This window comes from Emydura macquarii, unplaced genomic scaffold, assembly GCF_026122565.2.
Source record: "Emydura macquarii macquarii isolate MOO-44397 ecotype Brisbane River unplaced genomic scaffold, CSIRO-AGI_Emac_v2 contig_2403, whole genome shotgun sequence".
Classification (NCBI taxonomy): Eukaryota; Metazoa; Chordata; order Testudines; family Chelidae; genus Emydura; species Emydura macquarii.
This window is the reverse complement of record NW_027132540.1, coordinates 261,649-288,097: the sequence shown is the minus strand read 5'-3', so window position 1 is coordinate 288,097 and position 26,449 is coordinate 261,649. Positions and strand designations below refer to the sequence as shown.

The window sequence follows — 26,449 nt, the reverse complement described above, 5'->3', positions numbered from 1 at the left end:
GGTAAGTAAGCCATGTTCAGGAAAGGGGCACCGTGACATGCAGGGGAGGTGCTGGTGTGAATAAGAACTTCCTGAGTGAAAAATGATGGCTTGGAATGAGAGCTAAAAGTACTCAGTGCTGCATTTCAGACACTCATAGTAAGCAGCTCAGCCTGTGCTTATACAGCACCAAGCGCAACGTAACCCTGGGCCACAACTGAGCTCCTGTGTGCTACCCTAGCACAAATAATAAATTACCTTTATAATATAAGCAGGAAAACTGGTTAGAGTATTTTTCCCTCAATTAAATTTTGATGAAAATGTTGACTATCCATCAAAAACTGGAAACCTAACATTTTCTGCTGAAAACGGAAAAATATTTTGGAAACAAAACAAAACAAAAACCAGAGAAAATATTGGTGCAAAAACCAATTATTGGAAAGAAACTTTTTGAAAGAAAGAAAGAAAGAAAGAAAGAAAGAAAGAAATTTAACACCCCAAAATATTGGTGCAAAAACCAATTATTGGACACATTTTTAGCTTTTCCAAAGAAACTTTTTGAGGAAAGCAGACAATTAGTCTGAACTTTGTCCTGTAGTCAAAAACCCAATTTTCCTTCCAAAAAGGTTATCACATTGAATGTGCTGCTGTCTGCAATCACTGACTGGAGTTCCTGTCTTCCAGTACTATCCTACTCCCTCTCCAATCTGCTTTCCATCCCTTGCGCTCCACTGAAACCCCTCTCACCAACGTCTCAAATGGCCTCTTCCTAGCCAGATCTCACAGTCAGTTCTCCAGTCTCCATTCTCCGCTGCCTTCATCTATCAGCCACTTTTGAAAACACAGACCGTGCTCTTTTTGAATCCTGTTCTGCCCTGGTTTCTGTGACTCTGTCCTCTCCTGGTTCTCCTCCTACCCTCTAATCGCAACCTCTCCAACTGACAACTGACAAACTTACCTCTCTACTCCAGACCTGTCTCCTTCTGTCCACACTGCAATCTTGCACCGTCTCTCTGACACCTCCTTGTGGCTGTCTAGCCATCAGCTCAGCATGGCTCTTGGATCTGTCCCCCGCCCCACGTCCTCCCAGCATCCTCTTGGCTATCACTGTGGACAGCACCGTCATCCTGCCTGTCAGTGAGGCCCATCACCTGGGTGTCATCTGGAACTGGTACCTCTCGTGATGGACTCACACCTAGGAGAGGTCTAAATCGTGCAGATTCTTTCTTGAAAACGTCTCTAAGATACGGCCTTGCCTATGCCCCCATCACCTCTAAACCTCTCAGCCAAGCTCTCCTCATCTTACACCTCGATCACTTCAACATCCATCTCTCTGGCCTTGACAAACGCAAGCTTGCCCACTTCTATCCATGCAGAATGCTGCTACAAAGATCATTTTTCTAGCCTGGCGCACTGGCCAGGCCACCCCTCTCTTTCCAGCCTTCCCTTTCTCTGCTGCATCAAGCATAAGTTCCGTGTCTTCACTTTGAAGGCCCAACACAGGCTGTCCTCACCTGACCTACGGCCTATAATTCGCTATCAAGATGTCGACTGCCGCCTCCAGTCAGCCCTGGCTGCCGTTCTTCATTGCCCACCGCTGGCTCTCAGTCTTGTGCACTGTCCATGAGACACCTGCCATCTTAACTTTCCTCTTTGGGTCTGCTACAAGGGCGATCGGTCAACCAAGCTCCATCTCACCTAACCCAGATAAATTGAGGAGGTCGTGTCTGGGACTGACAGAATCCCTTAATTGTTGGGTTTCTCTAAGATACCATGGAAAAAATAAGAGCTAAACTAATAATCTTCATTGCAATGAATATTTACCTAGCTCAGTAAAGGCCTCTGGACCAGTGCGAATCCAGTCCCGTCAACTCCACTGGCAGAAACTCACTGACACCTGACCTGGTCTCTGCATAAAACTGGGGGTGGGCTGTCAAGACTAGATTGAAGAGAGCGAGATGGATGGGAGAGGCAGTAGCTATCCCGTTCTGAACTAAATGCATCCAGTTCATTAAACGCAGCTACAGTTTGGGGTTGATTGAGAAACGTCTGCCAGATTTTCTCACCCGCTTTCAAGAGTTAGCAACTTTCACAACATGAACTCCAGCTCCTCAACCACAATTCAAAGATTAACAGGCCAGTGGGTAACAGGGGGAAAGGAGGAATCAAATGCAATTCAGGCTTTCATAAACTCATACATGTTAAGGCCAGAAGGGATGATCTAGTCTGACCTCTGGCATATCACAGGCCAGAGAGCCTCACCCACCCACTCTTGTAATGGCCTAGAACCACTGGCTGGGTTACAGAACTCCTCATATTTTGATCTAGACTTCAAGTTACAGATAATCCACCATTCACTCTGGTTCAAACCAGCAGATGACCCGTTCCCCATGCCGCGGAGGAAGGCAACCCTCCCCTCCCCGTCCCCCACCAAATGGTCTCTGCCAATCTGACCTGCAGGAAATTCCTTCTTGACCCCAAATATGGTGATCGGATAGATCCTGAGTATGTGGGTGAGACCCACCAGCCAGACACCTGGGCAAGAATTGTCTGTAGTAACTCAGAGCCCACCCCATGTAGTGTCCCTCTCCGGCCGTTGGAGATCATGGCAAATAGCAGTCTCTTCTGGGTTACACACCACTGTAGGCAGTCTCACCATCCCATCCCCTCTATAAAGTTATCAAGCTCGGTCTTGAAACAATGTAGGAGTTTTGTCCCTGCTCCTCCCCTTGCAAGGCTGATCCAGAACTTCACTCCTCAGATGGTTTTAGAGCTTCGTCTAATTTCAAGCCCAATTCACTGATGAACAGTTTACATCCATTTGTTCTGGTGCCAACATTGTCCCTTGCTTTAAATAACAGTTCTCTCTCCCTGCTATTTATCCCTCTGATGCATTTAGAGAGAGCAATCATGTCTCCCCTCAGCCTTCGTTTGGTTAGTCTAAACAAGCCAAGCTCCTTAAGACTCCCCTTGTAAGCTGGGTTCTCCATTCCTGTGATCATCCTAGTTCCTGTGACTGGGACTTGGGCACAAATCAGCCTCTGCCAATCATTTCTTGGGTGCCTACATCTATTAGGATGCATTGGAAATTGCAGCCTCAGATGATAACGTTAAATTAAAGTTGAACACTATGATGCTTACATTATATTGCACTGTTTGTTTAACCAGATACAACCCATGGCAGACACTAAGTGGAGAAATCAAACATCTGTCACGGAATTCATCCTCCTGGGCGTTGGGAATCTCCGTGAGCGGCAGACACTTCTCTTCTTGCTGTTTCTAGGGATATATACATTGCGACCATGGCTGGGAACATCCTCATCATTGCACCACTTGTGGCCGATTCGCACCTTCACACCCCCATGTATTTCTTCCTGGGGAACTTGTCCTGCTTGGAGACCTGCTACACCTCTACCATCCTGGCCAGGCTGCTGGCCACTCTCCTGACTGGGGACAGAACCATTTCATTTAGCAGGTGTTTCATGTAATTTTATTCCTTTGCTTGCCTGGCCGGTACCGAGTGTTATCTCCTCTCTGTGGTGTCTTATGATCGGTATTTAGCAATATGTAAACCACTGCATTATTCTGCCCTTATGAATGGCAGATTTTGCCTCCAGCTAGCAGTGGATCATGGATAAGTGGGTTTCTTGCTAACTCCATAACGATATTTTTCATGTCACGATTAACTTTTTGTGGTCCCAATGAAATCGATCACTTCTCCTGTGATTTCACCCCTGTTATAAGACTCTCCTGCAGTGACTCCCATTTAATGAAACTTCTGGCTCTTATTATGGTGTAAATCAGAAGTAACTTCATGGAAGCCAGTGATGTCACAGAGATGTAACACATGGAATAAGTGACAGACTAAACACAGCACAGTCTCTTGCACGCTCCCCTCCCCCCCACACACTTAGTTCTCTGCCGTCCTATCAGATTCTATATCACCAGTTTGGTCAGATTTTATTGGAGTCATTCTGAGAGTAGTGGTATTTAATTAGCCTCAGCAGTGACTCACAATCCCTTTCCTGCTGGGCTACCTGTTGCTGCCCTGCCCTGATTTTTTAATGGACTTGTTAAACCTGAATCTAACCACGTGGTTACAATGGTGCAACTCCAATGACTACAACGCAGTCACTCCTAACCCAACAGACCCAGGTGCGAGAGGAGAATCAGATCTACCCAGTTAATGGACCATTTAATGTCATGGCAAATCCTGTAACTTTTCATTTATGCCAGTGTTACCTGGGTCAAGTGGCAATACATCATTGGCTTCTTTCTTTCTTTCTTTCTTTCTTTCTTTCTTTCTTTCTTTCTTTCTTTCTTTCCAATAACAGAAATGAAAATACCTAGCTCTTACCCAGCACTGTTCATCAGTAGATTTCAAAGTACTTTACACAGATCAGCGTCATTAGCCTCATTTTACAGATTAGTTTATTGTTTAGGAAAATCTATTGTGCCCTCCTTAGATCTCTTCTCCTAAACATCTGTGTAAACAGGATTTGGACTGGGTGTTTGTAGCAGTATGGCATGTCACCACCACTTTCAAACTGGCATCTGGCTTTTGACTGCCTTAATTTAAAAATTGCCATTGCTGAAAAATCCACCACGGACCCAAATTTAGTGAAATTCCTTACCCAGTTCCCGTATGCTGAGTCTGGATATCAGGGCACAGCATAATGCAGAGGAGGAAATGATATTTGATAGGGCTGGTTGCAATGTTTTTTTAAATTGAAAAAAAATATTTCTTTTTCCAGGAGAAATGTGATGACTGAAATATCTAGGACCTGTAAGTTTACATAGGTATATAAAGGGTTAAATTAGTTTGACTAGAACAAAATAAGGTTTTTATAGGTCTTGCAAAGTGCAGGTGCTTGTCAATTGTGGGGAGGTCTAGGAGGGTGGCTCTGACCGGTTGACTCTGGGAGGATGGTGTGACACTGTATGGAATATGTAATAATTTATAATATTATTAATATCAATAGTGCAATAAATCTTCAAAATATGCGGTATTAGGTACCATTGGAAAGGTTAGAATTTGCTAAGTATAATCATGTTGTTCATATTTAGGTATCCATTTTGTATTATGAGCTCTAAATATGGCTGGTATATTTGTATTGCAAACTTGTGCTGTGTTTCTGGGTGACACCCCCAGACAGGAGGGCAGCAGCACTGAGCCTGCTAAATGCCCCATCAAGGGAACTCAAACATACAATGAATCCAGTGAAAGAGTCATGGTCCCAGGGGCTGCACCTTATGAGTCACCAGTACATGTAACAATATGCCTCTAGACAGGGGACTTTGAGGCTTTTCCATGCCATGTGCTGTGTGTGGGGCTGTGTTTGGGACAAAGGAAGTACCAGCTTCATGGCAGAAACTATAAAATGCAGATGCACCATCTTCATCTTGTCTTCATTCCTGCCCCTGACCTCTGGATCAACCCATCTACAACTGAAGCAACAGACCAGCCAGCCTCACCTCAGACCCTGGAAAAATCATGGAGCGGGTCCTCAAGGAATCCATTTTGAAGCACTGGGTGGAGAGGAAGGTGATCAGGAACAGTCAGCATGGATTCACCAAGGGCAAGTAATCTCTGACCAACGTGATTGCCTTCTATGAAGAGGTGACTGGCTCTGTGGATGTGGGGAAAGCAGTGGACATGATATACCTTGACTTTAGCAAAGCTTTTGATACGGTATCCCATAGTATTCTTATCAGCAAGTTAAAGAAATATGGGTTGGATAAATGGACTATAAGGTGAATAGAAAGCTGCATAGATCATCGGGCTCAATGTCTAGTTGGAACCCAGTATCAAGCGGAGTGCCCCAGGAGTCAGTCCTGGGGCCGATTTTGTTCAACATCTTCATTAATGATCTGGAGGATGGGGTGGATTGCCCCCTCAGCAAGCTTGCGGATGACGCTAAACTGTGGAGAGTGGTAGATGTGTTGGAGGGCAGGGATAGGACACAGAGAGACCTAGACAAATTGGAGGATTGGGCCAAAAGAAATCTGATGAGCTTCAACAAGGACAAGTGCAGAGTCTTACACCAAGGACAGAAGAGTCCCAGGCACAGCTACAGACTGGGGACTGACTGGCTAAGCAGCAGTTCTGTAGAAAAGGACCTGGGGGTTACAGTGGACAAGAAGCTGGGTATGAGTCAACTGTGTGCCCTGGTTGCCGAGAAGGCTAACAGCATATTGGGCTGCATTAGTAGGAGCTTCATCAACAGATCAAGGGAAGTGATTATTTTCCTCTATTTGGCACTGGTGAGGCCACATTTGGAGTATTGAGTCCAGTTGTGGGTCCCCGCATCACAGGAAGGATGTGGATAAACTGGAGAGTCCAGCGGAGGGCAACAAAAATGATTAGGGGGCTGGAGCACAGGACTTATGAGGAGAGGCTGAGGGAACTAGGCTTGGTTAGTCTGTAGAAGAGAATAATGAGGGGGGGTTTGATAGCAGCCTTTAACTACCTGAAAGGGGGTTCCAGGGAGGATGGAGGTAGGCTGTTCTCAGTGGTAGTAGATGACAGAACAAGGAGCAACGGCGTCAAGTTGCAGTGGGGGATGTCTGGGTTGAATATTAGGAAAAACTTTTTCCCTGGGAGGGTGGTAAAGCACTGGAATGGGTTATCTAGGGAGGTGGTGGAATCTCCATCCTCAAAGGTTTTTAAGTCCCGGCTTACCAAAGGCCTGGCTGGGATAATTTAGTTGGGGTTGGTCCTGCTTTGAGCAAGGAATTGGACTAGATGAGCTCCTGTAGTCCCTTCCAACCCTACTCTTCTATGATTCTCAGCTATAAAACAAAGCACTGAGAGACATCCAGGCACTGGATCTACACCAGAGGAACTGTACAAGCCTGCAAACTCCACAGTTCTGCTGAGAATCTGATATATATAGACTCTGAAGTCCTTTGATTTAATTATTTAACATCTCTCCTTATTTGTTTCTTTCCTTTGTAATAAACCTTTAGTTTAAGTTACTCAAGCACTGTCAGCTGACCCCTTATGTGTCCCTGAACTCAGCAGGCTGGGTGACACAGCACTTTCAGTGGCCACCCTTATATGCCCCCTTGCAACACACCAGAATAGAGCGCACTTCTGAGCAGGGTGGGTCCAAACAGCACTTTCAGCCACACCCTTATTTGCCCCTGGACTCCGTAGGCTAGGCAGAGCAGCACTTCTCAGCTGTCCCCTTCATATGGCCCTTTGCACCACAATTGTTCTAGCAGGAACCCCCTTGATGAGCCAACCCCATAGGGTTTTGGGGCACTCCAGGGATCTTTGGCTTAGGTAAAAGAAGCATTGCTGCAGAGCAAGATAGGGACCTGGAACACAAAGGAGGAAATGCAGTTTGGAGAGAGAGAAAGTGACAACCAGCCTGATTATAACAGTTATTTTATTGCCAGGTATATAAAACTTATGATACTAACAGTGATACCAGACAAGGAGAGAAAAACAATCAAACACTTACAATACTACACAATTACAGTTGGGGTATTGGAGAAAGCTAGCCCAGGTTTGATTACAAAAGCAGAAAGTTATACCTGGGCTAAGAGAGAGAGAGAGAGTGTTGGGGGAAGGGGAAATGGGGGGGTCTCACCACTCTGTGCAGCTCAGAGTTTCCCAGGAGACAGGCTGTTCAGCTTAGGGTCTGGAGCGCTGGAGACAGGCAGAACCTCCGACATGGTCAGTCAGGGAGAGGGGAAGTTCCTGTGGGACTGATGCAGAATTTGGATCCAGGCATCAGAACAGGGGTTTGAACTTGGGTAGGGGTTTTTGTAGACACCAGGTTTGTTTATGGATAAACAATGTCTCAAGGAAGCACCCCAGAGTGGTTTTCTTTATGTTGGACAAAAGGAGCTGATCATTCCTGGCTATGGGCAATGTTCCTTGAGGGACCTCACAATGCAACCAGGCATATTCAGTGTTTTGTATATCAATAACTAGAATGGTCTGATAACTGCGGAGCTGGGTGTGTACAGGTGTGAGTTCATTTACATCAAGAGCAGAGATCTCCCATCATGCCGTGCGTCTCTGCTTTACCAATCCCAGAGTTCAGTCTGGTCCTTGCTTTGCCAATCCCAGAGTTCAATGCGTTTTTTCATCTTCGATATAGATGAAGCTTCTGTTCTCAATTTGATGTGCTAATTGAGATGCCTCCTTTTTACATCTTTGATGTAGAAGAGGCATGGGGAGTTGTATCACTCTTGATGGGAGGGTTTTAGGTGTGTCCACTGCCTTTTCATATTGAGATGCCTTTGGTTTCTGGTTCAAGCAGGGACTGTGGGGGGTATTCAGGTGAGCAGGAGAGAGAGTCGGGGTTTTGTGCCCTGGTACCCCAAGAACACAGAGCTGCTAGGTAATGAAACCCAGAAGTCTTACCTGCAGCTGCAAACACCCCAAACTGCCCTCTGGTCAGAATCCTTCCTGCCATAGCAGGCTACCCCCAGCTCTACCGGGCTGGAGCAATTCACCCAGTCGAAGGGTTTTCCCTCACTCACTCTCTGAAATTTCACTTCAGCCTCCTGCGCTTGCCGCTCACTCTAGCTCCTTCCAGCTCTTTATTGCAAATTGCCAGGATAGCTAAAGTGGTGCAACGTCTACATGTAGACAAAACCTTTACACATTTATTTCTCACACCAGACACGAAGGGGACAGACAACGGGAGATCTGACAACAAAGACGACAGAAAGAGACGTTTTTAGCTTTGTTTAGTTTTTATTGATCTAGGCTTTTGGTAACAGACACAGAGTTATTGGCATCTCCTAGAAAACATGAGGAGGAGCTGGTGGAAAACATCCCCTGGGCGTGGGGGGAATTCTCAGGATACTGGTTTGGCTGTAAATGTACAGGCTGGGTTTTCCAATAAGAGGTGATGTTAGGCACCTAAATCCCACAGCCAGTGAATGGGAGTTGGGCACCTAACACCCTTAGGTGCCATAGTCAATTACAAGTGGACATGGTGGAGCAGACACTGTACTGGACTTGGACTCTGGATGGCTGGTGTCTGTGCTATTCTCTGCCACTTGCCCACTCAGCTACCCTGGGCGGTAACTGCCCCTCCTTGTGCCTTAGTTTCCCCAGCTGTAACATGAGGATGAGAATGTGGGCCACTAGGCTTCCACTTTTGGCACCTAAGCCCCAGAATCCGGCCTCCCAGGATTCACAAAACCCTGCTCAGCTGCCTGCGACCCTGTAGGCACCTAAGTTTTTGCAGTAAAAAGTCCATAGCTCCTGTGTTTCTGCCTCTAGCCATGCCCTCCGCAGCCTCACATCGGGCAGCTGGGCGCCGAGGCCGCAGAATGATGCAGGGACCTGGGGCAGGGAGACATTCCCTGCCCTGACTTACCTGCAGGACCCGATCCGGCAGGAAAAGTGCCTAGATGCTTTTGAAAAATCCCACTGGGCACCCAAGTATCTTGAGAAACTGGACCTATGTCACTGTTGAGAATGGGCCAGTAATAGGCCTGTGCTGGGCCCTGTAGCTCAGGTTAGATGTTTTCCTTTAGATTCCTGTCCCTTTGGAAAGAAACCTGGGGATGAAATACACTACAAGGAACAAATGTTAATTGCACAATTTCCTAATGCTGGAGTCCCAGTCTGACTTTGACACCATATATTTGTAGAATGTAGGCACCACAGATTTATGTATGTGTGTGTATCTAAGTCTCTCACAGGGACCAGATGCCCAGCTGAGTCTCTTTTACCTGCACCGTTTCACTGAGCACAATTCCCGTCATTGGCTGAACTCTGAACAGCCACTACTTCAAATCTCCCACCAGCCCAGTAACACCCAGCTGTGGCTTCTGATAAAGTTCCTAACAAGAACGGGTCACAGGTTCCAAGAGTCTGTCCATCTCCACTTCCTCCCCAGTTGTGACTCTAAGAGCATGAAACTGAGTCAATAATCGAGTTGAAAGAGCCTTAGATTAAAGCAGACTTTGGAGCAGGCGCTAAACCAGCCTCTGGCATATCTATTTTATTTTAACGTAAGGCACCTGGTCGGCTACCATTGTCCACACATGCATTTCCTGCAAGCTTTCCTCAGGGCTTCCTTGACCTCTTTGTTTCTCAGGGTGTAGATGAGGGGATTGACCAGGGGAGTCAGGACCGTGTAGACGACAGAGAGAACTTTCTTGAAGTCCCTCGGTGTGTGGGCTGTGGGGAACATGTAGGCTATGAACAGAGTTCCATAATAAATGGACACCACGATGAGGTGGGAGGAGCAGGTGGAAAAGGCCTTTTGCCTGCCCGTGGTGGAAGGGATTCTCAGGATGGTGGCGATGATGCAGATGTAGGACATCACGGTCAACAGGAATGGGACTGCTAACAAAAACAATCTGTATGTGAAAGCCAACATTTCCATCAGTTTAGGATCACTGCAGGAGAGTTTTACAAGGGGGATAAAATCGCAATAGAAATGGTCAATCCTATTAGGGCCACAGAAAGTTAACTGAGATATTGACAATGCTGTTACGACACTAGCTAGGAAGCCACCTACCCAAGAGCCAGCTGCAAGCTGGAGACAAGATCTGTCACTCATACGGGCTGCATAGAGAAGTGGTTTGACTATGGCTAAATACCGATCGTAAGACATCACCGATAGGAGCAGGCATTCTATACCTGCCAGAGAACCAAAGAAATAAAATTGTGTGATGCACCCACTGACTAAGATGGTTCTGTCCCCAGTCAGGAGACTGGCCAGCATCCTGGGCAGGATGGTAGAGGTGTAGCAGGTCTCCAAGCAGGACAAGTTCCCCAGGAAGAAGTACATGGGGGTGTGAAGATGCTGATCAGTCACAACTAGCAGCATGATGAGGATGTTCCCAGTCATGGTTGTGATGTAAATCACTAGAAACAGCAGAGAGAAGGATTTGCAGTTCAGAAAGGGTCCCTAATCCCAGGAGGATGAATTCTGTGATGCCACTTCTCCTGGCATGCTCCGCAGAGGGATGGATCCTCGGGGCTGGCGGCCAGATGCCTCTCCAGCTATAAGACCTCCTGCTCCAGCTGCTCTATCCCCACATCCCACCTCCAGCTGGCCCCCCGAATGTAGTCAGGGCAGAAGAGCCGGGTGCGCACCTCCCCCACCTCCCACTAGCACCATGCTGAGGGAAAAGCGTGCCTCTGCTCCCGCCAGGCAGCCAGACATGGAAGGATGCCATGAAGCTCATGTCCTCCAGCAGGCTGTTGTTAAAATGCCAGTAGGCCGGCCCCGGCCTCTCTGTGGTGAGAGAGGCCTTCACGGTCACCAGATAGTGGTCCGAGAAGGGGGCCGAAAAGCTGGAGGAGTGGGCCCGTGAAAGATGAAGACAAGAAATATTGGTGCGGTCCAACTGGCAGTGGCGCGACCGATCTTCCCCACCCAGACAAAGGTAAAGGTGATGACGTCATCCGGGTGGTGGTCGCACCAGATGTCTACCAGGGAGTAATGGGCTACAATCTCCCGGAGGACGTCCGTGGCAGCTGGGCACTGCTCGGTCCCTGTGCAGTCCCGTTCCTCGAGGGTGGTGCTGAAATCCCCGCCCAGGACCAGACACTCATGAGGATTCAAGGCACCGAGGAAGGCAGACGCCTGCTGAAAAAAATACACCCTCTCCCAGCCCGACGTTGGGGCATAGGCGTTGACAAGATTCAACGCAAGCCCCTCCATATGGACCCAGAGGTGCAGCAGGTGACCCAGCATGACCTCGGCAACCCCAGTACCTCGGGCTGTAGGTCGGGGGACAACAGGGTGGCCACTCTGCCCTCACGGGCAGAGAGGTGACTAAAGAACACCCTGTCCCCCCACTCCAGCAGCCAACTAGCCTCAGCGGCTGGATCCATATGGGTCCCCTGCAAGAACACCACAGAGTACCTGCCCTCCCGCATTAAGGTTGTGAAGATTGTTGGGGCCATGGGGAGAGCTGCGGAGGATCTTCACGGGCAGGAACGCTGGAGGCCCCCGTCAGGCCCCGCAGCAATCCGTGACTGACCCTGAAGGCCAGAAGGAAGTCACAGAAGCTGAAGGGCCCATCGGTAGGAGGCAGCATCCTGCCTCCCGGTCCCCTTCCCCTCCTTCAAGATGGCCCTCACGGCCCGGAGGACAAGATGGAAATCCCTTCAGTGCTGCAGGGTGAGCTGCACCCTGTTCCTGGCCCCACAACAGTCGGCCAGGAAGGTCCACAGCTCATCCCGCAGTGTCTGGGAGGCCATGGTAGGAGACCCCGGACTGCCCTCTGGCCGGGACCCTGCAGCGGCCCCGTGGCTAAGAGAGACAGGCAGACAAGGGGCAGAGCCCTGATGCAGGTGGGGAGCAGCACTGCTTGGGTGGAGCGAAGCAATAACGTGAATATGGAGCAGAGACGGAGGGATCCAAGGGGCTGTGTTATTGGTGTTGGGCCTGGGGTTTATCCCCACAGTTCATTCCTAACGCCAGGGTTTGATGTAACGGTTCAGTCCATGGGTTGTCCCTTCAGTAAATTGTTAGCTGATCGGATTGAACACCGGCTGGTTATTCAGTCAGTCCCGGTGATAGATCTGGGAGTCAGGGCAAGTGAATCTTTTCCTGTAACAAGGGAACTGGTCAGCCTGGAAAGACCCCAGTCAGCAAGGAGAGAGATGTGGTTTTCCACCCAAGAAAGGCAACGGCTAGGGAGCTGGGAGCTGGAAGCGTTGGCCCTTGCTGAACCATAAGGGGAAAACGCAGGTGCAGTTGCCCTGAACTGTGACAAAAATCTGGGTCTAAACACCAGGATCCATTTAAAAATCCCACTATGTGCCTATCTGCAACTTGAAAATCTGGCTGTGGGGAGGCTATGTCCCACTGAATGTCAGTGAGAACTGGGATCCGTAATGGCTTTTGGAAATGAGAATTACTCTCCTAAGTCACTTACGGGGTTTTGTAAATTTTACCCTCTGCTCAGACAGAGCTAGAAAGATAAAGAGAAAAGGAAAAAAAAATGCTAATAGGAGATTTAATGGATGTGAGAACTTTACACTCATCACCTGCACTGTGTTTTGGGCTTGTGCTACGTATGTATTGTGTCTTCTGCATCCGTTGCACTTGAATTTTGAGTAACATGCAGTGTGTATGAAACCTAAATCCGGGACTCAAATACATATTTTTACTTGTTTCCCACCCTCAGCTGTTGTATTGCAGCTTGTCTCTAAGTTGCCTATGCGTCTTCTTGGTGTGCAAACTAAAAATAAACCTGGAAACCAGTGTGTGGAGAGGGTTAGGGTTTGTGAATTGTCATCAGCTCTTATGAAGTGGGTTTTTGCCCATAAATGAAAAAAAATTAAGATAAATGAAGGAAAGGCAGCCGAGGCAGATATTGTGAGTCTTCTGCCTGCCCTTTTCCCTGCAGGACAGTCCACACTACCACAACATCCCAGCATTAAAAAACAGCCCTGACTGAGGGAGGAGCACCCCTCCTGAGTTGCCTGCACCACCCCCTGCACTGCAGCTCCCCTTTGCACGGCCGGGGCTCAGCCTGAATTTTCTCTGTTGTTTCTTTGCCATTGTCCAGGAAACCAATTTCCAAAGAGCCACAAACCCAGAAGAGGGCGACTGAGCAAAGAGAACTTGGAATGGAAGAGAGGTGCACAGCTGTGCACATTGACTTTTAAAAGGGCTGTAACTTCTGATGGACCATGGGAAAGCTGCATTGACCTGCAGGCCCTGGGCACTGGATGGCTGCAGATGAAGAAGGAAGAAGAGCAGGTGGCTATAGTGTTTGGTAATTGAGAACTGTATCAGCTCAACACACCTACATTTAAAGAGCCCATGGGGATTAATTGTAAAGCATTATCTTGTGGCTAGGACAAAGGTGTGGGACACAGAAGATCTGGGTTCATGTACATGTGCTGTGGAAGATTCCCTATTTGACCTTGAGTAACTCACTGAATTGCTTTGTGCCTCAGTTTCTCCATCTGTTAAACAGGGATCATTAAATCCTTTTGTCTCTTTCATCTATTAAATGTGTATCTAGTTCAGACAGTGCCAGTCTCTTACTATGTGTCCATGCAACACCCAGCAGAAAGGGGCCCACATCTGAGTTCCAGTCTGTAGGTCTGATCATAATACCAATGATAAGAATCAGAGGCGACCCAGAGTGGGGGCACAAGGGCTCAGGTGATGGTGCAGATTTCTGCCAGGGTTTCCTGGCCAGGCCCCCTCCCTATTCAGTGACTGCTGGAGCAGGCTGCAAGCTGCAGCCACAGGGAGACGGAGAAGCGAACAGTTTGTTGTGGGAGCTGCTACCCAGCACAGTGATAAGGGCCCCCCTGGGCATTCATTAGAACACCTGCATTTTAATTAACCCCAAAGGCGACTGCACGTCCTGGTATGTTATGACTGAGCTGGATTAATCTGTCTACAGAGACTAATTATAACTTCTGCCTTCTGCCACTTCATTCCGGCTCCCAGATGAGATGCCCACCACAGGAACAGCAAGAAATGACAGCGATGAAAAGAATTGCAAAGGGCCTTACTGACACTGCTCTGCTATGGCAGCAGCAAACGGATCCATGAGCTCAGTGCTGACAAACCCCTAACACAGCCCTGCTTCCCTGGCTCTGTCACACCCTCTGTGTGTGGGGTCTATAGACTGGTTTAGGTTACAGGCTATGCCAGCGATGTAGCTAACCACTGCTGAGCCTTGAGCATCGAGACACAGTAGAGGTGGAAGATGAGCCTTACCAGGCTAGTGAAGGAGCAGCTTTGTTAAGTTAAATCAACCTTAAACCCTTAAGATCCTTTTTCCCCACGAACACTGTTTGTGCAAAGGGCTGGGTAAGAGAACATGCCTGGGACCCAGAAAGACACTGAGTGATGTTCATCCCAGTGGAAAGAGAAAGGATGGTGTTGGGGGTAATGCTCAGACTGGAATCCTGGACCGCTGGGCCAGATTCCCGGCTCTTCCACACACTCCTTTTGTGACCTCAGACAATTCAATCAGTCTGAGATTTTCAAGAAAGCCAATAGCTTTATATATCTGAGGTTAGTCCTGCTTTGAGCAGGGGGTTGGACTAGATACCTCCTGAGGTCCCTTCCAACTCTAATATTCTAATATTCTATGATAATAGGAGTTAGGAGCCCAAAGCCCACTGTACTAGAATGAATTTTGGGAGTCTGGTTCCTTTGAAAATCTCACCTTCAAATGCTCTGTGCCTCAGTTCCCCCTTGTAAAATGGGGCCGATAAACCTTCTTACGTTTGTGAACTCTCAAAGACAGGGACTGTCTCACGCTGTGTCTGAGCAGCACCCAGAACATTGGGGCCATGATCTTCCTGGAGTTGCTAGGGACCACAATACTGCCAGTCTGTACGGGATAGTAAAAGGTGATTCCAAGTGGTGGACGGGACATACGCTGTCCATCTGCACAGTGCTGACTTTCACCCTCACAGATAACCACACAACTGCATGACTACATCAAGATGCACAAAGAGACAGAAGGGGGCACAGGAGCAACGGCTTAATCAAACCAAGGGGAAAGCTCTGTTGGCCACAGAGAGCGCTAGCTGAACACCTGGCCCAGTTTCCTCCTATTTCAAATGCCTGGGTGGAATTCGCTGGCTTGTGTTACACAGAAGGAGAGACTAGATGATAATTAACATCCCATGTACCCTCATCATTTATGGGTTAGATTCTCAGCTGGTGTAAATCTACATAGCTCCTTTGAGTCCAATGGAGTTAGTCCTGATTTACACCACCAGGGTGAGTGACAAACGGAATCAGCCGTTACTCAGGATTCAGATCATGCCAAGTGAGAGGAGAATCTGCAACCTAGTGGAGTTGAGGATCCAGCCCTTTCAAGTTAATAGTGCTACCCTTATTTATGCCAGCTGAGCAGCTTGTCCTGGGAGGTCTATGAGTTTCCTCTAAAATGATGCAAAATCTCAGTTAATTGGTGACTCTGCTGAGGTCTCAGACCAGGAGACTGGAAGGGATTCAGAGACTGGGTCCCAAAGGGACCTTGGGTGATTTAAAGACCATGGACAGCCTAAAGGCTGTGAGAAACTGTGATAAAAGCTCTAGGGCTCTGCATCAGTGTGTGGCCATATGTTGTGGACATCCCTGGCTGCCTTCAGAGACGATGAGGTCTGCAGGCTGGATAACAAAAGCACAGACCGTGAATCTCTCCTCTGTGATGTGCTGTTTTGGTTAAGAAATCTGGATGCTTCTACACAGGGGTCACGGCGAGGGGGAAGAGGAAAAATTGCATTCAGATGGATCGTAGTCTCCCGATGCAGCCAGTGTAAGACAACTGGTTTGGTAAAAATTTCCTCTCTGTCCTCACTCTTTTCCTGTCTTGAAATCTGTCAGTCTCCGCCTCACTCAAGGACGTCACCCAAATATTTTCTTTAGAGAAAAATCTGTCCATCCATCTGTCCCTGCTCTCTGCAGTACCTGTCTGACTGTCTCTCTCTTGTGGATGTGTATCATTTATCTCCCTCTCTCCGGTAATCTCTGTTGGCTATGTTCACACCACAGCTTAGCTCGGTATAAATTTCATTGTTCAGGGGGCTGAATAAACCAGCATAAATTACACCAACCTAAGCACTGGTGTGAAGAACTCTGTGTTGGCAGGAGAGCTTCTCCCACTGACATAGCCACTGCTGCTCGGGGGGTCTGGAGTATTTAAGTTGACGGTAAAGCTCTGTCCCATTGGCTTAGCCTGTCTGTACTAGCAGTGCTACAGCGACACTGCTGTAAGCTGTGTAGTGTAGCCAGAATGTGATAACCCCAACATGACAGCTTCTGCCTTTCAACAGCACCTCTCATGCATGGGAAATCTCCCTGAGAAAATGAAAATAGACACTTCATTTTTGTCTTTCAAATCTGACCTTAAATATCTCCTGTTGTGATAGTCACAGAACGCAGCCTTCTGATCATGGCTGAGCAGATGACACGCTGTTGCTATTCCTCCTTCGTTCCTTTTCCCTTTTTCTCTAACCCCCATAAAAACCCTCAAACAATTCATATCATTAACAAAGCTGGGACAATTCTTCACCAGTTTCATTTGTTCGTATGTTGCATCCGCACCCTCTCCTTTAACACAAACACAGAGCAGCACGACATTGATAAAAAAAAATCCCCGTCAAAACAAACTACTCCACTGCACACACAATAATCCCTGTGCAGAAGGATGAGAGAAAGAACAAACCACATATGACAAACGTTGGTCACATCACCTAATCCACAAGTGGAAGGCTTTAGGATGCTGTAGTGATAAAGACGGGGTAAGAGCCTGCATAGAATAGAGTTGAAGAAATTAGAACAGGAGAGAAGAGAAGAGAAGAGAAGAAACTGGAATAGAGTAGAATAGAATAGGACATCCCCTTTGTCTGTTCGTCTTTGGATGGTAAGATCTTTAAGGCAGACATTTTCTCTTTCTGAGTTCTGCACTGTACAGTGAGGACCTGATCCCAACAGGCATGAGAATGATGTAAATATAAACTTCTATGAGTGAAAGTGAGTAGTGGGGTGACATGCAGTAAAGCGGCAGCAGTGGAAGGAAGGGTGAGCATTGCATCAATAGAATTATATCCTTTTGTTTCTGTAACTATGGGCATTATTTCTCTCCCCTACCACAGGAATGATTCCCACGTGGGGTTGGTCAACCACACAGCGGTGACTCATTTCATACTCTTAGGAATCCCCAACACTGACGGCCTTCAGACCATCCTCTTCGTCGTCTTCTTAGCTATCTACCTCTGCACCCTGCTGGGCAACCTGCTCATTTTATCAGCCATCCTCGGCGACTCCCGCCTGCACACCCCCATGTACTTCTTCCTCTGCAATCTCGCCGTGCTGGACCTTGGATTAGCCTCCATCATCACACCCAAGTTGCTGGCCAACCTCTGCGGTCAGAGCAGGGTCATCTCGTTGGGCGGGTGCATGTCTCAGGTCTTCTTTTACCAGTTCCTAGGCTGCACTGAGGAACTGCTCTGCACCGTCATGGCCTTTGACAGGTACGTGGCCATCTGCCACCCGCTGCGCTACCTGATCATCATGAACTGGAGGGTGTGCGCCATCCTGGCTGCTGGCACCTGGGTCACCAGCTCCTTTCACGCCACCATTCTCACCAGCCTGACCTTCACCCTGCCCTACTGCGGGCCCAATGTGGTGGACTATTACTTCTGTGACATCTTCCCTGTGGCCAAGCTGGCCTGCGCAGACACGTACATCATCGAGACCTTGGGCTTCTACAATAATGGCCTGGTGCCCATGACCTGCTTCCTCCTCGTACTTATGTCCTACGTCCTCATCGTCTACTCCATCCTGAAGATGAACTCAGCCGAAGGGCGACGCAATGCAGCCTCCACTTGCACCTCACATTTGATGGTGGTGACGCTGTACTTTGGGCCCTGCATCGTGGTCTATATGCAGCCACAGCTGAGCAAAGTGGTGGCGACCACTCTGCAGATCTCTACCGATGTGGTAACGCCCATGCTGAACCCGGTCATCTACACACTGAGGAACAAGGACGTGAAACGGGCTCTGAGGAAACTGAGAGGGGGTCAGACGACTGCACGTTGATGTGCTGCATCTGCAGAAGTAACAAAAATCTGGGCCTAAACACCAGGGTCCATTTGAAAATCCCACTATGTGCCTATCTGCACCTTTGAAAATCTGGCCATTGGGAGCCTACATCCCACTGAATGTCAGTGAGAACTGGGCTCCTTAATGGCTTTTGGAAATGAGACTTACTCTCCTTAGTCACTTGGGGGGTTTCATACATTTTACTCTCTGCTCAGACAGAGCTAGAATGATAAAGAGAAAAGGAAAAAAAAATGCTAATAGGAGATTTAATGGATGTGAGAACTTTACACTCATCACCTGCACTGTGTTTTGGGCTTGTGCTACGTATGTATTGTGTCTTCTGCATCCGTTGCACTTGAATTTTGAGCAACATTCAATGTGCATGAAACCAAAACCTCGGACTCAAAAGAGGATTTTTTCCTGTTTCCCGCCCTCAGCTATTTTATTGGAGCTTGTCTCTATGTTGCCTGTGCTCCTTCTTGGTGTGCAAATTAAAAATAAAGCTGGAAACCAGTGTGTGGAGAGGACTGGACCCATTTATGAGACTGGCAAATAAAAAGTGAAAATTAACAAAACAGCAAAAACAGGAAAGGAAAAAGAGTTGAGGCTGTGATTTCCAAAGCGCCCAAGGAAATTAAAAGTCTGCAGCAATTGGAAAACTAGTTCCCTTCAGGCCCCTTTGAAATTTCCAACCTAAAGTGGAAGTGTGATATTAGAAGTTAGAGAAGTGACTTAATCTTTCTGAAGCTCAGTTCCCCACCTGATGCACTGTGGTACAAATCACTCTTTTCTCCCACCCATTTCTCTTGTAAGCTCTTTGGGGCAGGGTCTGTCTCTCACCGGTGTGGGTGCAGTGCCCACTACCCTCTAATGGCCTTCTACAAATGAAAAATAATATTTTTGTGAATTGTCATCAGCTCTTATGAAGTGGGATTTTGCCCATAAATAAAAAAACAATTAAAATTAAAAAAGGAAAGTAAACAGGCAGACAATGTGAGCCATGCCACTTGCCCTTTTCCCTGCAGGACAGTCCACGCTACCACAACATCCCGGCATTGAAAACAGCCCTGACTGAGGGAGGAGCGCCCCTCCTGAGTTGCCTGCACCACTCCCTGCACGGCAGGTCCCCTTTGCACGGCCGGGGCTCAGCCTGAATTTTCTCTGTTGTTTCTTTGCTGTTGTCCAGGAAACCAATTTCCAAAGAGCCACAAACCCAGAAGAGGGCGACTGAGCAGAGAGAACTTGGAATGGAAGAGAGGTGCACAGCTGTGGACATTGACTCTAAAAGCGGCTGTAACTTCTGATGGACAATGGGGAAGCTGCATTGACCTGCAGGCTCTGGGCACTGGATGGCTGCAGAGGGAGAAGGAGGGAGAGCAGGTGGCTATAGTGTTTAGTATCTGAGAACTGTATCAGTTCAACACACCTACATTTAAAGAGCCCATGGGGATTAATTGTAAAGCATTATCTTGCGGCTAAGACAAAGGTGTGGGACACAGAAGATCTGGGTTCATGTACATGTGCTGTGGAAGATTCCCTATTTGACCTTGAGTAACTCACTGAATTGCTTTGTGCCTCAGTTTCTCCATCTGTTAAACGGGGATCATTAAATCCTTTGTCTCTCTCATCCATTAAATGTGTATCCATTTCAGACAGTGACAGCCTCTTACTACGTGTCCGCGCAACACTCAGCAGAAAGGGGCCCACATCTGAGTTCCAGTCTGTAGGTCCTACCAAAATACCAATGATAAGAATCAGAGGCGACCCAGGGTGGGGGTACGAGGAGTCAGGTGACCATGCAGATTTCTGCCAGGGTTTGCTGGCCAGGCCCCCTCCCTGTCCAGTGACTCCTGGAGCAGGCTGCAAGCTGCGACCCCGGGGAGACGGAGAAGCGAACACTTTGCTGTGGGAGCTGCAGGGAGGGGCAGCTGAGAGCAGAGCGTGTGTGTGTCTTTGAACTGCGCCCTCTGCCCACCAACAGCAGGTCCCAGCCGCCTCTGATAGGAACAGTGAGAATACAAATAAAAAGAGTAAAATGCAGCTCGGCCCTGGTGTTCATGGCAATGACACATGGAACTCAGCTGGTGCCAGCCAAGAGTAACCTGGGAGCTGCTACCCAGCACAGTGATAAGGGCCCCCCTGGGCATTCATTAGAACACCTGCATTTTAATTAACCCCAAAGGCCATTGCACGTCCTGGTATGTTATGACTGAGCTGGGATAATCTGTCTACAGAGACTAATTATAACTTCTGCCTTCTGCCTCTTCAGTCCGGCTCCCAAATAAGATGCCCACCACAGGAACAGCAAGAAATGACAGCGATGAAAAGAATTGCAAAGGGCCTTACTGACACTGCTCTGCTATGGCAGCAGCAAACAGATCCATGAGCTCAGTGCTGACAAACCCCTAACACAGCCCTGCTTCCCTGGCTTTGTCACACCCTCTGTGTATGGGGTCTATGGAGTGGTTTAGGTTACAGGCTATGCAAGCGATGTACCTAACCACTGCTAAGCCTTTAGCATCGAGGCACAGCAGAGGTGCAAGATGAGCCTTACCTGGCTAGTGAAGGAGCAGCTTTGTTAATTTAATTCTCTAAAGATCCTTTCCCCACGAACACTGGTTGTGCAAAGGGCTGGGTAAGAGAACATGCCTGGGACCCAGAAAGACGCAGGGTGATGTTCATCCCAGTGGAAGGAGAAGGGATGGTGTTGGGGGTAATGCTCAGACTGGAATCTTGGACCTCTGGGTCAGATTCCCGGATCTTCCACACACTCCTTTTGTGACCTCAGACAATTCAATCAGTCTGAGACTTTCAAGAAAGCCAATAGGAGTTAGGATCCCAATGCCCACTGCACTAGAATGAGTTTTGGGAGCCTGGCTCCTTTGAAAATCTCACACTCAAATTCTCTGTGCCTCAGTTCCCCCTTCTAAAATGGGCTCGTAACCCTTCCTATGTTTGTGAACTCTGAAAAGCAGGGACTGTCTCACGCTCTGTCTGAGCAGCACCCAGAATACTAGGGCCATGATCTTCCTGTAGTTGCTAGGGACCACAATACTGCCAATCTGTACTGCATTGCAGAAAGTGATGCCAAGTGGTGCACGGGACATATGCTGTCCATCTGCACAGCGCTGACTTTCACCTCACAGATAACCACACAACTGCATGACTACATCCATGTGCACAAAGGGACAGAAGAGTCAAGGGTACAGAGGCTAATACAAACCAAGGAGAAAGCTCTGTTGGCTACACAGACCACTAGGTGAACACCTGCCCAGTTTACTCTATTTCACACTCCTGGGTGGAATTCACTGGCTTGTGTCACACGACAGGACAGACTAGATGATAATTAACATCCCATGTCCCCTCATCATTTATGGGTTAGATTCTCAGCTGGTGTAAATATACATAGCTCCTTTGAGTCCAATGGACTTAATCCTGATTTACACCAGCAGGGTGAGTGACAGACGGGAATCAGCCCCATTGAACCCAATTGAGTTACTCAGGATTCAGATCATGCCGAGTGAGAGGAGAATCTGCAGCCGGGTGGAAATGAGGATCCGGCCCTTTCAGTTTACTAGTGCTACCTTTATTTATGCCAGCTGAGCAGCTGGTCCTGGGGGTCTGTGAGTGTCCTCTAAAATGATGCAAAATCTCAGTTAATTGGTGACTCTGCTGAGGTCTCAGACCAGGAGCCTGGAGGGGATACTGAGACCGGATCCCAAAATGACCTTGGGTGATTTAAAGACCATGCAGAGCCTAAAGGTTGTGGGAAGCTGTGAAAAAGCTCTGGGGCTCTGCAGCAATCTGTGGCAATAGGCTGTGGACATCCCTGGCTACCTTCGGAGACGATGAGGTCTGCAGGCTGGATAACGAAAGCACAGACTGGGCACCTCTGCTGTGTGATGTGCTGTTTTGGGTAAGAAATCTGGACTCTTCAACACAGGGGTCACGGCCAGGAGGAAGAGGAAAAATCCATTCATCTGGATCGTCCTCTCCCAACGCAGCCAGTGTAAGACATCTGGTCTGTTAAAGATTTTCTCTCTGTCCTCACTCTTTTCCTGTCTTGAAATCTGTCAGTCTCCGCCTCACTCAAGGACAATGTCATCCAAATATTTTCTTTACAGAAAAATCCGCCCATCCATCTGTCCCTGTGTCTCTCTGCAGTACCTGTCTGCCTGTCTCTCTCTTGTGGATGTGTATCATTTATCTCCCTCTCTCTGGTAATCTCTGTGTGGCTATGTACACACCACAGCTAAGGTTGGTATGAGTTAAGTTGTTCAGGGGGCTGAATAAGCCAGCGTAAGTTACACCGACCTAAGCGCTGGTGTGGAGAACTCTGTGTCAACGGGAGAGCTTCTCCCACTGACATAGCCACTGCTGCTCGCGGGGACTGGAATATTTAACATGACGGTAGAGCTCTGTCCCATCGGCTTAGCCTGTCTGTACTAGCCGTGCTACAAAGACGCTGCTGTAAGCCCTGTAGTTTAGCCAGCAGGTGATAAACCCAACACGGCCCCTTCTCCCTTTCAACAGCACCTCTCATGCATGGGGAGAACTCCCTGACAAAATGCAAATAGACACTTCATTATTGTCCTTCTAACCTGACCTTAAAAATCCCGTCATGATATTCACAGAACGCAGCCTGCTGGTCATGGCTGAGCAGATGACAAGCTGTCGCTATTCCTCTTTTTTCCTTTTCCCTTTTTCCCATAAAACATCCAAACAATTCATATCATTAACAAAGCTGGGACAATTCTTCACCAGATTCATTTGTTCGTATGTTGCATCCGCACCCTCTCCTTTAACACAAACACAGAGTAGCACCTACAGTGATAAAAACAAATCCCTGCCAAACAAAGAACTCCACAGCACACCCAATAATCCCTCTGCAGAGAGGGTGAGAGAAGGAACTAACCACTTATGATAAATGTTAGTCACACCCCCTCATCCACCAATGGAAGACTCTAAGATACCCCATCTTTATCACCGTAGTAAGCGTCCATATAGAATAGAGTTGAAGAAATTAGAACAGGAGAGGACAGAAGAAACTGGAATAGAGAGTAGAACATCCCCTTTGTCTGTTCGTCTTTGGATGGTAAGATCTTCAAGGCAGACATTTCCTCTTTCTGCGTTCTGCACTGCACAGTGAGGACCTGACCTCAACCTGCTCGTCTCATTAGCCATCCTCGGTAACTCCCATCTGCACACCCTCATGTACTTCTTCCTAGTACGATCTATAAGAACTGAATAGATAGAAGATGGTTGAATGGAAAAGAAGAAAGGACAATTAAATTGAGTAGTATGAAATAGAATTAATGAAATATTAGAGTCCTGATTCTCCACTCACTTTCACCAAACTTATGATGATTAGAAAGGTTTACCCTTGTAGATTAAGTTGTGCTGTGCTATGAATAAACAAACCATAATTTATTGAGATGGCTAATCTGGCTGCATTATCACTGTGCTTCCAGGAATGACCCCGTCTCGCATGGAAATGGAGAATCGCACTGTGGTGTCAGAATTCATTCTCTTAGGGATCCCGAACACCAAAGGCCATGAGACCATCCTTTTCATCGGCTTCTTAACTTTCTACCTCTGCACCCTGCTGGGCAACCTGCTCATTTTAACAGCCATCCTCGCTGACTCCTGCCTGCACACCCCCATGTACTTCTTCCTCTGCAATCTCTCCGTGCTGGACCTTGGATTAGCCTCCATCAGCACCCCTAAATTGCTGGTCAGTCTCTGGACCAAGAGTAGAACCATTTCGCTGGGCGGGTGCATGTCCCAGGTCTTATTCTACCAGTTCCTAGTCAGCACTGAGTGCCTGCTCTGCACCGTCATGGCCTTTGACAGGTACGTGGCCAACTGCCACCTGCTGCGCTACCTGATCATCATGAACTGGAGGGTGTGCGCCATCCTGGCTGCCGGCACCTGGATCACCCGCTCCTTTCACGCCACCATTCTCACCAGTCTGGCCTTCACACTACCCTACTGTGGGCCCAATGTGGTGGACTATTACTTCTGTGACATCTTCCCTGTGGCCAAGCTGGCCTGCGCAGACACGTACGTCATCGAGACTGTGACCTTTACCAACACTGGGGTAGTGGCCATGACCTGCCTCTTTCTCATCCTTGTATCCTACGTCTGCATCGTCTACTCCATCCTGAAGATGAACTCAGCCGAAGGGCAACGCAAAGCAGCTTCCACTTGCTCCTCACATCTGACGGTGGTGACACTGTTCTTTGGGCCCTGCACCCTGGTCTACATGCAGCCACAGCTGAGCAAAGTGCTGGTGACCGCTGTGCAGCTCTTTGGCTATGTAGCCACACCCTTGCTGAACCTGGTCATCTACACACTGAGGAACAAGGCGGTGAAAGGGGCTCTGAGGAAACTGAGAGGGGGTCAGACGACTGCACGTTGATGTGCTGCATCTGCAGAGGTAGAATGTGGGTGAGCAGTGAAATATGTCTACGAATTCATCCGCGTGGCTCTTATGTGGCTTATGTGAGAGTCTGTCTCTCTCCTTCTGCGTAGAGCCCTACCTGTATACCTGGAGCTCTATAAATCACAGATGTGCTCCTAAAAGCATCTAGCTGTCTTGGACATGCTTTCAGGCTGATATTTTCAAAGCTGCCTAAGGGATAGGCACACTCAGTCTGCATTAACATTAATAGGAATTGGAGAACCAAATCTTCTAGCTGACTTTGAAAATCTCAGCCTCATTGCACAAATCTACAGAAGTCAGGGCAGCATCTTCTGCAAACTCAAAAAAGGAAGAAAATAATTCCCTTCATCAGCTGGCACGGACCCAATGTCAGCAGCACCTGACTTACTTAGAAGTCTCAGTGCATCCCACTAGGCAACTCATCCACTTTGTAAATCTAGAGCTTAGGCCACATGTTAGAAGATATTTAGGCACCAGTGGGATCTTTCAGAAACACCTAGCTCCCAGGGAGAACTGGACTTCTTAATGGCTTTTGAAAATGGGCTTACTCTGCTAAGTCACTTCGGTGGTTTTGTAAATGTTCCCCTCTACTCAGACAGAGAGATAGAAAGAGAAATCAAAAAGGAAGAAAACATGCTAATAGGAGATTTAATGGATGTGAAAACTCTACACTCCTCACAGGCACTGTATTTTGGAGTTGTTGTACATATGTATTGTGTCTTCTCCATCCATTGCGTTTGAATTTTGAGCAACATTCAATGTGTATAAAACCTAAACCTAGGACTAAAAGGGTTTTTTTGTTTTGTTTTTGTTTTTCATCCTCAGCTGTTTTATTGGAACTTGTCTCTAAGTTGCTGCTTCTTGGTGTGCAAATTAAAAATAAAGCTGGAAACGAGCATGTGGAGAGGACTGGGCCCATTTATGAGATGGGCAAATAAAAAGTGAGATTTAGCAAAACAATAAAAACGTGAAAAGAAAAAAAAGTTGGACTTCAGGGCTGGGGTTTCCAAAGGGCCCAAGAAAGTTAAAAGTTCATGGGAATTAGACACCTAGCTCCCTTTAGGCCTGTTTGAAATTCCCAGAGTAAAGTGGAGGTGTGATATTATGTTCATTTGTTTTTGCAGAGGGTGAGTTTAACAGTTATATACCACTTAAGTCCTAAAATATTTATTATATTTGCACACTTAGCCTGAAAAACTAATCACCACAAGATATTATTGAGATCAACAGCTTAGTAGATTTTAGAAAAGGATCAGACATTTATATGAATCATGAACATTGTGAATTATATAAAACCCCCTCCTCCTCATCATCATCGTCATCGTCATCAAGGACTAGTTGTACATTTTCCTTTGAAGCTTTTCTTTGATGGAAAATTGCGTTTTCAAGGGACCTGCACAGGGGTAAACATCACCCTCTAGATGGGAAAGGGAGCTTCTGCAACTGAAAATCTGCTTACAACAACACACAATCAGCTGGACACCAAGGAAAGTAATTC

General features: G+C 47.6%; 2 protein-coding genes across 2 annotated transcripts; both read left to right on the top strand.

Moving 5' to 3' along the window:
- Positions 1-17,528: 17,528 nt before the first annotated feature.
- LOC137161901 (putative olfactory receptor 10D4) lies at positions 17,529-18,503 on the top strand. The gene has a single exon (XM_067561407.1). It carries the CDS (start codon positions 17,529-17,531, stop codon positions 18,501-18,503), a length of 975 nt encoding a protein of 324 aa, XP_067417508.1.
- Positions 18,504-22,019: 3,516 nt separating this feature from the next.
- On the top strand, positions 22,020-24,927 carry LOC137161900 (putative olfactory receptor 10D4). Its single transcript, XM_067561406.1, has 2 exons — positions 22,020-22,026; positions 24,041-24,927. Exons 1-2 carry the CDS (start codon positions 22,020-22,022, stop codon positions 24,925-24,927), a joined length of 894 nt encoding a protein of 297 aa, XP_067417507.1.
- Positions 24,928-26,449: the final 1,522 nt, after the last annotated feature.

What these genes read in the sequence shown, in the direction of transcription:
- LOC137161901 (XM_067561407.1), top strand. Translation starts at nt 17,529, where the DNA reads ATGGGCATTATTTCTCTCCCCTACCACAGGAATGATTCCCACGTGGGG.